General features: G+C 35.7%; 1 protein-coding gene across 1 annotated transcript in view; it reads left to right on the top strand.

Annotated features, from left to right (window-relative positions):
* Positions 1-14,040, top strand: part of TPRG1 (tumor protein p63 regulated 1) — a 210,810-nt gene that overhangs the window by 190,851 nt on the left and 5,919 nt on the right. The window contains exon 5 of the mRNA XM_053710249.1: positions 12,578-12,731. Within this exon, the coding sequence (XP_053566224.1) occupies positions 12,578-12,731 (154 nt within the window). The remainder of the gene's footprint in view (positions 1-12,577; positions 12,732-14,040) is intronic.

Genomic DNA, 14,040 nt, shown 5'->3' with positions numbered 1-14,040 from the left:
CAACTAAGCTTTCTCCTAGTCTAGTGAAATCTAATATAAGTACTAACACTAATTGGCTCAGGGGCAAAGGTAATTTCAAAGCACACCTTTCAAATTGTTTAACATGTGAAAAAATGGACTACACTAATACATTTAATAGTGCAGTTACAGGTGAAATTTTTAAAATTGATTTCTATGCTACTTGCCTTACCTCCTATATAGTATATCTACTTGATTGCCAACTTTGCAAGGCCCAATATGTTGGTCAATCAACTAGGAGCCTTAGGGATCGCACTAGGGAACATTTGAGGGATGTAAAAAATTTCAATAAGGATTCTACGGTTGCAAGACATTTTAATTCTTTTCATCTCACGAATGTACCTAGTTTTAAAATTAAGGTCATAGACATAGCGAAAGTTCCCCTGCGAGGTGGCAATGTGTTAAAAATACTGGACAAGAAGGAATTATATTGGATCTATAAGTTAAGATCGAAATCACCATTGGGCATGAACCTAGAATGGGACATGAGATATTTTGTTGATTAGGTAAACATGATTTTATATACTTATTACTGTACACTCATACATATATTTTCATATTAGTATGTCTTCAGTATATGTCTACCTATTCATCCATACAACACCTCAGTCTGGGTCCATATAATTCAAAAATAGGGAAAAGATATATTGTGTAGAATCATACGTGTGGTGACACATACATGTAATGTCATAATTTCATTTAGATATGAGACATGTTTGCAGTTATTTTGTGTAGGATGTTATAGTATTCATTGGGTCTTTGCTGACATTCATATACATCTACACACATGTTTTTACATGTACTTCTCTCATATGTATGTGTGCAAATATTCCTCATGTATGTGTGTGTTCATACACACTTCCCATTCATCTGCAAATGACTAACTTCAAAGTGTCTTTATTTCTTTATTTATTACATTATTTTATTTTATTATATTTTTCTCATTTTCTGCTTGTTCATTATTTTTTGTCAACTTTCTTTCTTTCATATAATCTGTTTTCTAAGTAATTAGGAATTATTACAACAATTTTTTGATGTAACTAATGATGCAATTTTCTAATAAGCCAAGTATTGCTATACTTTCACAAGTAATATGTCTTTTTTTTGTTTTTAAATACACAACCTAATGCAATTTAATGGGGCTGAATTTTAAATTAATTAGGAGAAAATTCATGTGTGAAACTGATCAAATTACAGAATTTAAAGATCAATCTCCTATTGGTTGCTGCCCCTTTAAATGCATTAGCTTCCATTACTTGCACTTAGCATCTATGAGTAAGCGCACACCAGCGCGAAACATGTTAGATGGCTAACTACCCTCCTTGTTATTTTTGTGTTTTCTCTATTTTAATGGAATAAAAGTCTTTTTTTCTACCTGTTTGCTCAGCAGCCTTCCATTTTTTTCTTTTGCTGATTTTTTTCTTCAGGAACTCCAGCTGTAATTTAACAGCTGAGACGTATATATACGTCTTGCAGTTCGATTGTCAGAGTACTGCAAGATGTATATATACGTCTTATTGGGTAAAGGGGTTAACAAAGGGCTAAATTACAAGTGGTGTGTTGGGATTTTTCACGTGCGTTAACTGTGTTCAAAGTAAAATTTTAACATGGCCGGGTTGGCACGGGTATTATAAGTTAAAAGTAAAAACTTAGCACACAAGAGAAACACGAAGCGAGCTAAATTCAGGACTTATATTAACTTCTACCCATAGACTTCAATAAAGCTTGCTTTTTAAAAAAAAGTAACTCTTATTGCTTGCACGCTAACCCGACACCACGTTAGACCAACTGCACTAAACCTGAAGTGAGTTAAAATACAAAGAGCATTTTCCTCTATATGAAGAACATTGGAATATGAAATATTTTCATTAAAACACAGTAATATATATATATATATATATATAAACATATAAATACACATGTAGTATATACATATATATACACACACACACATATATATATACATATATATACACACACACACACACATATATACACACACTCACACACAGTCATGCGAAAAAGAAAGTACACCCTCTTTGAATTGTATGGTTTTACGTATCAGTACATAATAACAATCAACTGGTCCTTAGCAGGTCTTTATAATTGGGTAAATACAATCTCAGATGAACAATAACACCTGACATATTGCACTGTATCATGATTTATTTATCAAAAAATAAAGCCAAAATGGAAAAGCCAAGTGTGAAAAACTAAGTTAACACGGTTGCGATATACAAAGTCCTTGAAGTGAATGTAAATTTTGATGCTAAAGTGCCCAGTTTTTAAAAATTTGATTAAAAACAGGGGCACTTTAAGTCCTCAAAATTTACATTTCACTCCTGTTGTGAAAAAAAACCTTACCTTTTAAACTTGACAGCCGCTTCAGCTTCCTCCACCCGTCGCAAAGCCTCTTCCTGGGTCTAAAATGAGGAATTCGGCTTCCTCCAATCACCGCGTTGAATCAGACACTGATTCCCCCGGGGGGGGAAGACGTGATTGGAGGATGACCTATCCATCATTTCTGTCGTCAGAAATGGCTTGTGGCAACCGGATGAAGCTGGAGCTGCTGTCAAGTTTAAAAGGTATTTTTTCACAACATGAGTGAAATGTAAATTTTGATGACTTAAAGTGCCCCTGTTTTTAATCAAATTTTTTTAGCATCAAAATTTACATTCACTTTAAGTTACAGCGCTTCGGGTTTCTCTTGTGTGCTAAGTTTTTACTTATAGGCTGCTATATGAGTGTCACACTTTATTTTAATGTACTTATGTTGTGATTGGTGCAATTTTTTTTCATTCCTTACACTTTACGCTAGGTCTTCACTCATGCTAACCCGCTGAGTGCAAATTTAGTTTGTGCTCAAGCGCACCCGTTTACATTTAACTTGTAATATTTGTGTAAGTTAGCGCGGTCGAGATATTGCTCATTGCAACCTGCGCTATCTTTAGAGATGCACTTGTAATCTACCCAAAACGTTTAATGCTTTTAAATTATTATTATTGTGTACGGGTAATTTACAATACACTGAATACAGTGCTAAATTGTTAATAAATGCTTTGCATATACTACAATGGTGAGTTAAACATCCCTTTACATATATACCTATAAAGATTTGATCTTTTTTAACACATTAATATTACGATTACTAATTGTTTTATGTTTCTACATTGTATCTAAAGATACTAAATGACCTAATGACGACTGTTGCCAAAGAAGGATACAAAGATGTTCTTTCAAGTTCTGTGATCATTCCCCTGGTATATTCAGTACTATCAGTTTGTGGAATCTTTATAATGAGATAAGGCACATCAAAATCTTTAAGACTTCAGGTAGTAAACACGTTATGTTGTAAAGTCTCTATAGTGCTGACCATCCTTCATTTGCAAGTCTCCATGTATGAGTCACAGCAAGATAAAGCCATTTGCTTGAGGGTATGATTACCTGGCACAGTTTTTTTTTTTGGATGATTGCCATATCTGTTCAATCAGCCGTAATTTCTTTCCTTTATGGCCAAAGTAAACAAACAGTTAATAGGAAGGAGCTAAAGGCTGAAGAGAACACTGGTTAGAAGCCAGGTGAACAAAGTGCAGATAAAGGAGCACCTGCCCCAAGGTTTTTAAGAGCCTAGGGGCATGGATAGATTCTAGACATTGCAATCTTATTGTCTGACACAGTGCCAGCGTCTTGCTTCTTGTCATGGAAAATATTTCATTTAAGGTCATTCAATCAGCAAAATAGCATTTAATACCATGTGAGATGCCAGCCCCGTCACTTCCTTTGTGTTTGTAAAATAAATATAGGCTTTTTATTCTTCCAGGCAAGGAGGGGGGTCTCTATTTTATCAGCAAAGTTTAAGTTTTCAGTCCTGGAATATAGCTATGTAAGTCCAGCTTATTGCTGCAGCTTACACTATCTGTGTGCATACCTTCCTATACACACCCATCATTTACAGCAAATCCTTCCTCGTAAATCTTTCTTTTCAGCTTAAGGCTATACTTTTATTTCTGTTGGGTGAGTGTTTCAGTTATAGGTGTAGCTGTAATTAGGATTGTTTTATTTTTTTTTATAATATATATATATATATATATATATACAGTATATATAAATATAAAAGTGTGTGTTTTAGTTTATATATTGTTTTACATGTGCTCCACTGCTTTTGTTCTGACAATATACCCTAATAGACAATATACCCTAATATATGAATTTGACAAAATATTAAACTGAGTGTTAAATATAGCCCTAATTGTATATGGTCTAATAATGTATATATACCACTAGAAATATTGCCTTTCCCTCAGGTTGCTCTGTGTATAAAGGGAAAGTTAACGAGTGGAGCGCAAACGTTTGCGTGCAAGTAATATTTAATTAAATTGCACTGGTATTACAAGTTAAAAGTAAACGCAATCGCTTGAGCGCAATTCAAGTTAACACTCGTTAGCTCGTCCTCAGACCTGTTGTTAACTGTTTCGCGAAACAAAAAAGTGGCACAAAACACATCAAAAATACATTACACAGAACACTTACATGCAGAAGTTATATGGGCTCAAAGATAGGTGGTCTCAGGTGTTAGGGAAAAAAAGGCAGGCAAAGGGCTTTAACATTGAGATACATACATATACTGTGTATTTGTATATATGTGTGTACATATGTATTTATATATGTATTTCAAGACGTATATATGCATTGGAGCCCATTTTAAGTAGATGAAAACCTGAAAAATCATATTTTTTGCAATATTCATATTTAATAAAGTGTTGTGTATTTTCTGTAAATATTTTACATTCCAATGTTCTGCACAACATAACAAAATATGTTCCAAGTATTTAAAAATAGATATTCCTATAAATATTTGTATATATCTGTATCTATATATAATAGTGTGTGTGTGTGTATATGTATATATATATATATATATATATATATATATATATATATATATATATATATATATATATATATGTGTGTGTATGTATTTATGAAAAAATAGAGCCTATTCTGTTATGTGCAGAACTTTGGAATGTGAAATATTCCTATTATCATGTCGGGTTAGTGGACATCAGAATATGCGATCGGGTTTGCTCCCGATTGGGGTGTTGGTTATCACGCACGCAATATTCTTTGGCAAGCGTTATAAGTTTTTACTTTCAACTCATAATACCAGTGCATCCCAATGCATGCAAAAAGTTTATTTCTGGCACAATAAGTGCTCTAACGAAAGCACTAAATAGCTCTCCACTCATAATCTGGCCCTAAATTGGGTCTTAACCTAGCCAGAGGGAACACTTATGAGATATCTACAAAAATCCCCATAGATTAATCGTGATTTTCGGTTGATAGTCATTACGCACAATTTTCTAAATGATTGCGATCAACCCTACAGTTTGATAGCACAGTACATCCCAGTGAAGAGCAAAATATGTGTATATTAAAAAAATGGTTTAAACACAAGTCTACCTTTATGTGCCTCTGAGCACAAACACACAGTTATAATTTATTTGCAGTACACTGAATTTCAAATCTCAAGCATGCATCTGTCTTTAGCAATATTAAAAGAACGCCTTCTCACAGTAGCTTAAAACTGTAACTAGAGCGTGCCTTGATTTGTGTTTGGTAAAATATGACATACAATTTGCAAATTAATTCCCATCTTGGCTTTGATTGCAGTGAGAAATGTTCCTGCTCTACAGACTTAAGATATGGGACTAGATTACAAGTGGATTGCTAAATTATTACGCTCCCACAAATGGGCAATAATTAACCAGCCATTACAAGTGTCTGGTTATTGTTACTGCAACCTCGCAGTGGCAATTAGCGTGCCGAAAATTAACCAGAGATTAGATCTTTTTTTAAATTTTATTGAAATTCAAAGAAATACAATGTTGAGATACATAGATTTTTTTTTATTAGAGGGGCTGGCATTTGTGAACATTGGTGGGACTGGGGAAGATGTAGACACACAATTTTTTTGCCCCTTGAGCCAGTGCTGCAATTTCAACAAATAGTTTTCCCGGCTGCTTTTGCTTGTTTGTACTTTGCTTCTCCCCTGCCCAATTTCGCTATGAATGTTGTGGGCATGCCGTGGGGCTTGCAAAGTTGCGCTGCTAGCCTAAACCTGCCTGCCTATCTGTGCTCACTGCTCAGTGACATGTGGAGCAGTGGAGTCACTCACTGCTGTGCTGTCTCTCTAAACGGGAACTGGCAAATCATGAGGGGATGCCTGGCACCTGACCGCATGACTGTTTGACACTGTCTTTAAAGTGAAGGAGCCACGTATGATGCCCACCAGACCATTACGGTTACGGTACACTAAGTGCCCACTGAACAGGTAGGAGGGCGGGCGGGGGTCTGGGGGTGGGCAGAGTGCAGAGGTGATTGGCCATAAGAAGCGGTAGGCACGCGGCCCGGGGCTGTGCACTGACAGACTTGGAACAGAGTCAGAGAGCAGAATTTTCATAGTTTGCACCTAAAATTTTTCTTTAGTGATTTATTTTTAGAGTGCTCTGTTTATCTTTCATTTGATGCTCTGCTGAGCCAGGGAGCAGCTCTAGGCATGAGCTTTATAATTAATGCAGTGCAGTTTACATATTTTGTATGTGTGTGTCTGAGTTTTTGTGTGTGTGTGTGTGCGTGTGTCTCAGTGTTTTTGTGTGTGTGTTTTTGTGTGTGTGTCTGAGTGTGTTTCCGAGTGTTTGTGTGTGCATCTGAGTATGTTTTAAGTGTGTCTGAGTGTTTGTATGTGTGTTTGCCTGTGTTTTTGTGTGTGTCTGCTTTCTGGGGGGGGGGTGACACCATAACTTACCGCACCGGGTGACACCAACCCTAGTGACGCCACTGCCAAATGTCCTTAAAATGGAGTGCATTGTAGCTTTTCATTAAATAATAAATCTAGCTTTTTTAAAAAAATAAAAATAAACTGCACTAGGCAGTTTTGGGGGTTTAAAGTTGGTGGGAGTGGGGTGTTAGAAAAGAACGTCACTGAAACGTGCCTTTACATTGCGATATACGGGAACTGTGTGTTTCCATAGACCGCAATGTAAATATATATGTAAACGATTATATACATATATATTTATGTGTCAATATGTGTATATATACATATAAACACATAATCATATACATATATATTTTAAAATGCTGCGCTACTTACCCCTTCTTTGCACGAGGTTCTGATGCCACCTGTGACTGCATCGCGTTCGCATTGTGAATAACTTGTAATGCAAGCACACATTATCGTGCGCTGGTATTACAAAGTGGAGTGCTAATATCGCTTGCATGTAAATTATATTTAGCGCTCCACTTGTAATCTGGCCCGTCATCTGAAGTTGAGGTTAAACATAATGTAAGGTCAAGAAAAGCAATGGAACATTATTACATTTCATGTAATTTGATGTAATCACTGAAAACACCTTTAGTATATAACACATACTCATTGGAAAAACATACATTGAGAGTTTGTTATAACATACATGTAATATATCCATACATATTTTGGTTGAATACTGAACCACCACAACAACAACAAAAAAGATGAGTGAGATGGAATAATTGAATAGCTTTGCAGAGCTACATTTGTATTAGCAAGAAAGACATCAGGCAGTGTTCTCTACAGAAAAGATTACCAGCTGGGTGTCGCTGTGAAATAGCCAGATGGTGGCAGTGTAACACTTTGCAATATTACATGTTCTGTTATTTATAAATGTTCCACACTATCCAAAGCACACATTAATTGCATAATTTAACATAAATTGATTAAATGATCATTTCAGCAATAACAATGAGAACAGTTCATATTAGCTAATTTTATCTTAAGACTGGTTTCAATTTCAGCTGGATGGTCAGTTAAATCAACCTGGCAATGCACTTACTAAATAGGCCCTGGGGGGATCACTGTGAGGCTAGAATATGGTGCTTAATGTCATTTACTTTCTAGTATCTTTTTTAAGTCTGGCACAATAATGTTTTACAATTAAAGTTTTGAACAACAAAAATGTTGGAAGTTTTATTTGGAGAAAAATATTTTATGGAAATTCTTTATAGTGCAGAAAATATTTAAAGATTCAGTTTGGCTATTTTCTAAATTCAATTCCTTACCCCATGTATGTAAATATTAAGGAATATAACCAGGATTTGGTTGTTGCAATATGTTATAAATCTAAGAGAGAGTATGTCTCAGTGGGTCGTGGGAGATGCATCATTTTTCAAAGCGGTTAATGGCCGCAGAAGGTTAAGTTTATCTGCATGTTTCTGTATGTATGAGTGGCATTGGTAATATGGGTACCATGTTGGAAGAAGGAGGAACCTGCGTTTGCTAATTCCTGTTGTGTGTACAATTTTTCTTTAGTTTCTAGATGATAAATGTTTAAGGTTCTAAGCTTTCCCTTAAAAGCTTTTCCAATATATCCAAGACCAGGTTCAAAATCTTGGTTATCAAGTATGGATGCAAGTGGGGAGATACAAGAGGACATGAGTAGAAATTCCAGTATAGCTCTTTCCCATATAGTATGTTTAATTTATTATCCCATTATGAGTGGAGGGTAAGGTTATTTGTTTTTTATTTTGGAAGTCCAGCCTTGGACACCCAAATGCTCTGATTGTAAGAGGTTATGTTCTAGATTTACCCATATTTTATTATCATAGTTACTAATCAATAATTCTTTGAAGGAATACCGCCATTCTGTATTTATATAAGTTTGGGACTCCCATTCCTCCCAAATGAGTTGGAAGAGTCATAATACGTTTATCGATCCTGGTGTGTTTTTTATCCCAAATAAAATAAAAATCTGTCATTGTAAATGTTGTATAAAAGTGTGTGTGATAGGGATAGGTAAGGCTTGAAATAAGTAAAGTATGCAAGGTAAAACATTCATTTTAATGCTGTTTATTCTTCCTAACCAGGATATTTGTTTAGATCGCCACCTAGACAGATCTGGAAAAATATTGTCACTTAGGGCTCGATTTATCAAGCCCTTCTCCGTATGACTGCAGGTTCTCACAAGAGAACCTGCAGTCACCATTTATCAAGCAGCGGTCATCATAACGCTGTTTCCCTATCCTCTTCTCCATTTCTTAAGTGGAGAATTTCAATCTCCCCAGTCTCGTCCGACCAGGGAGATTGACAGCTCCTACCCGTGCTTGATTGGCTGTGCGCGAGCATGGGGAGGGATTGCATGACCCTGTCTGCCCTTGCTTGATAAATTGAGCCCTAAGAAGATCATAATTAAATTTGAATAAATCAATAATAGATGTTGCCAAATAAATGCCTAGATATTTTAGTTTTTGTAATTTAAAAGGGCAGGTTGACATAATGTAATTGATGTAGTCAGGAGATAAGGTTACTTTGAAAATCTCTGATTTTGTGAAGTTAATTCTGAAATTGGACACTGATTATAAATTGTTAAATGATGACATTATTTGGGTATTGGCTAGTTCAGGATTTGCCAAAAATAACAGTACATCATCTGCATATAATAATATTTTATGTTCTACATTTCCAATATTAATTCCTTGTATTAAGGGATCTAATCAAATTTTTGTTGCAAATGATTCAAAACGTGTTTTGATTATCATGTTCCTGTAAGCATGCTGTAAAAACCTTCAGCAATATTTTCTTTTCTTATTAATGGAGTTTTACCAGGGGCATATTTTGGCCTAGGCAAACAAGGCACTTGCCTAGGGTGGCAGATTTGTGGGGGGGCAGCACTTTTTGAGTCTCACTAGACACACAAAACTACACACTCGCCATATACACAGACTCACCATAAAAAGACATGCACCATATACAGACACTCACCATATACACATACACGCACCATATACACATACACTCACCATATACAGACACTCACCATATACAGACATGCACCATATACACATACACTCACCATATACAGACACTCACCATATACAGACACTCACCATATACAGACACTCACCATATACAGACACGCACCATATATACAGACACGCACCATATACACATACACTCACCATATACACAGACACTCACCATATACAGACACTCACCATATACAGACACTCACCATATACAGACACTCACCATATACAGACACTCACCATATACATGCAATTGAACATAAAAATTTACTTTGGAAATGCCAATTAAAAAAAGTCACATTACACCCTCACCAAGAAATATTATGACCAAATAAGGCCTAAAACCTGGGGGCATGTGGAGAGGGCAGCAGAATTTGGAGTGCCTAGGGCAGTACAGAATCTAAATACGCCACTGAGTGTGACCAATAGTGTAAACAAAATTTGACTTTAAAGACATTTACTTTCTTTAACCCCCCAGTTTTACTTTTTATTTTATATTATAATACCAATGTTTAACCCTATGGGGTCGATTTATGAAGTAGCTGGTGCTGCTTCCGACCCACTCCACTTCAGGTCCGCCTGAAGCGGAAGTTAAGAAGCAGCGGTAGTAAGACCACTGCTCCTTAACTCGTCTGCCACCTCTGAGGCGGCGGACAGCAATCAGCCCGATCGGATATGATAGGGTTGATTGACACCCCCTGCTAACGCAAATGTGCAGGGGGCGGCATTGCACAAGCATTTCACGAGAAATGCTTGTGCAATGATAAATGCGGACAGCGTATGCTGTCGGCATTTATCGATGTGCGGTGGACATGATCCGCTACAGTGGATCATGTCCGCTGGCACTATACAAAATCGTCCCCCTAGTCTTCCTTGCTTGTTCCTCGCTGTGCCACACTTCTTTGTTGCGGCTGTAATAATGGCCTTCTGGGAAATTCGGCCTTTCTGACTGATAGACAGTAGTTTTGGACATGTGTAAAATAGCCCGAATTGCACAAGCTCACAAAGCTGTAAACACTGCCTTAATAATATTTCATTGGCTTTGTGCCTAGAGTTTCCAATAACCACACATGCTGAGTATTCACTATGTACACACTTTTTTGCCAGATACAAAACAAAATATTTCAATAATGAAATAAAACAGTTCAGCTAGAAGTGGGAATGTCATGCGTTGCAATTCATACATTTTATTCCAGCAAGATATCCAATCTCTTAAAGAGGATTACATGCAAAAAATGATTAGGTTTCACCTTTCACATAATTGCAATTTTTATTTAATCTCAACAGCTAATTTATTTAAAATATCTTGATATTCAGTGTAAAATATCTGCATGGATGAGGTAAGAGACTAATCTGATATGTTTACTATTAAAAAAACACATACAAAAGAGGCCTTATTGTGGTACCATTTAGTCTGCCGTATCTAAGCCGGTGGCTTCATCTGCCAGACTTTACTCATCTGGACAAAAAAATATAACACTTGCATTTATTGAGGTAAACATTTGTTTTCTCTTCTTTTTTTGCTTTAATTTAGTAAGTTGTAGATGTGTTCTTTTGTTTCATAAGACAACAACAAAAAATACATTCAGCTCACACTTTGTCTGTGGTTTTCTAAAGGTGCTTGGCTTTCACTATATGAATATATAAGGTGTTTTGAGATGTGTGGAACTACAGCCCTCAGGGTCTGTAGGGTTAAAGAAGGTCGCTGATTGAGCACAGATTTGATTATTCCTCAAGCAGAGAGATCTTTAAATGCCTGTTTGTTACCCTTGAGGGCTGTAGTTTGATACCCCTACTTAAGTACCTTCAGCTTTATCTTGATGGTGCTTTTTTTAGTGATATTGTGATACGCATGCTTTTGGAGTCCAAAACGTTATGCTTTACAGTACAGTAATTGCCATGGTAATGTACAAAACTAACAGGTGCAGTAATTGAAATAGAGATGCCCTTTTCTTAGCTATATTTTTTTATTGTAAATTACTTATGAGTTAAAGATTATAATTTTGCAATGTTTCACGTCACCCAATGCTTCTGTAGTAACTTCATGATACATGCTCCATTCATTTATAAGCAGATGACAATGGCAAGTAGCAAGCACATCCATACAAAACACAGGGTAATGATTTCCTTACAAGAACATTATGCACTGCACTGGTGGACAAGTTGGCTTGTGTTCTAATTAGTCTGTTATATACACTGGCTATTCCATTAGATAATACAGCAATCTTTTTATTGGCCAATAAAGTTGTATACAACGGTTACAAGTTGTTGATTGTTTGTTTTTTAAGAAATATGTATTTTCCTGAAAATATAAAAACAAGAGTGTAACAAAAATGTGTACATTACAGGATCCAGTTAGTATTAAGACATAGATATAATTTACAAATATGTGTATTTTATCAGTGAATGTTATAATTGTGAACTGTATGTATTATTAGACAAAAAGATTCATTATAGTAATGGTAAAGTGCATGAAGATACCAAAGTAAAATAGTATTCACAGAAGGACCAACTTAAAAGTAGTAAAACCTCATATATTAGTAGTACATATAAAAAAACTGGGCATAACTTGATACAAACATGCCGATAATTCTGTTGTGTGTCATGAGTCAATGAACATTCCAAAAAGTTTTATTTGTTGTAATTTTTTTTTTATTAGTAATGTTCTGCAGTTCTCCAAGTAACTAAGAAAGAAATAATCAAATTTACTTTGTTACAGGAGAGAAGGAAATGGTCTTCGTATCCATTGGGATAAACTACGTGAAGCCTCTTTTGCCTCTCGTTGGAATCCTTTATCTATTGACATGCCGTATACCACATTTATTGAGCACCCTCTTAAGAACTGTACAGAAAAATTCTCTGCCATCTGCCAGGTAAAGTGTATCTTCAAACTATGAGGGTGAGCGTCTGTAACATGCACTGTTAGATAAGTCATTATGATCCAATGGCTTACCTAGCTTGTTCAAGGTGCATATCTCTTCCAATCAGACACAGATCATAAAGTTATGTTAGTAGTTCTCCAAAGATTAGATGAAACACCATCCACAGTGTCCTGCTCAGCGTAAATCTATATACTTTATACTTTTTTTGAGTGTCTATTATTCTACATTAAAAAAGGTCAATGGTTTTTCATACCAGACCCAGTTCTTACATGTTTAATGTCGTCCCTTGAAAGATTAATTACATTCTTAAAATAGCATACTGTTTGACCTCTGTATGCAAGGGACATGTGACTGGAAAAAATTAATTGATTAGTGTAACTGTTTCTAAATAAATTTAGTAGAAGTTATAATAAGGAAAATAATGCACAGAGGATTTGGATATTTTTTGACTAAATATGTAAGGAGCGCTTACTATTTTTTCATTGCACAATTCAGTACATCTTCTTTATCCTATGGTTACATACATATATGCAGTTGTTTGTCAGAGAAAGTGTGGGTGGCATAGACAGGTGACACAGCGGTAAATCTCTTTAGTAGGTAGGTGTTGGCTTCTAATTAAGTCACATAGATGGTAGTACGGAATTTCCTTTGGCTCCTATGACAGGTGCTCTTAGGAATTTTGTCCCGTGGGTTGCACAAATCAGTGCTGGTGTGTGCACTCTGTAGGAGGGTGACATTTTTGTATGAAACATGAACTCCGAAGCTTTAGTTAAAAGAAACAAACACTACAAATAGAAACAAGAGCATCTTTATATCTAAAAGAAGGGTGATGGAAACATTTTTTAATTCGTAGGTTACGCAATTAGTAAGTACCATTATTGTGTAAGCATAATCTATTTGAAGAGATTTAGTATAATACATTTCTCTTGTGAGTTGTTCATACACACTCCTCATGTGACTATCAAGTAAAAGTGCAAGTGTTTTAAACTTGGAAGGCAATACTTAACTCTAGCTAAAGTCCTAACTTTCTACTTTTGAATGCACCAGTCACCTATATCTACATTACTTTCCACTGCCATCTAGAAGCATTGTCCCCTAAGAATAACTCCCATATTGGGCTAGATTACAAGTGGAACGCTAATGTTAGAGCGGGGCACGATAAGCAATATCATAATTGCCCTAATTAGCACGCATATTACAAGTTGAAATTAAACTGTTGCGCTTGAGTGCCAAAAAAATTGTGCTCAAAGTATTAGCACACCTGTAAAGTGTACGGGTTGCAAATTTCAATAAATATATC

Source organism: Bombina bombina, chromosome 4, assembly GCF_027579735.1.
Source record: "Bombina bombina isolate aBomBom1 chromosome 4, aBomBom1.pri, whole genome shotgun sequence".
Classification (NCBI taxonomy): Eukaryota; Metazoa; Chordata; class Amphibia; order Anura; family Bombinatoridae; genus Bombina; species Bombina bombina.
The sequence above is the reverse complement of the archived record's forward strand: the minus strand, read 5'-3'. Positions and strand labels throughout refer to the sequence as shown.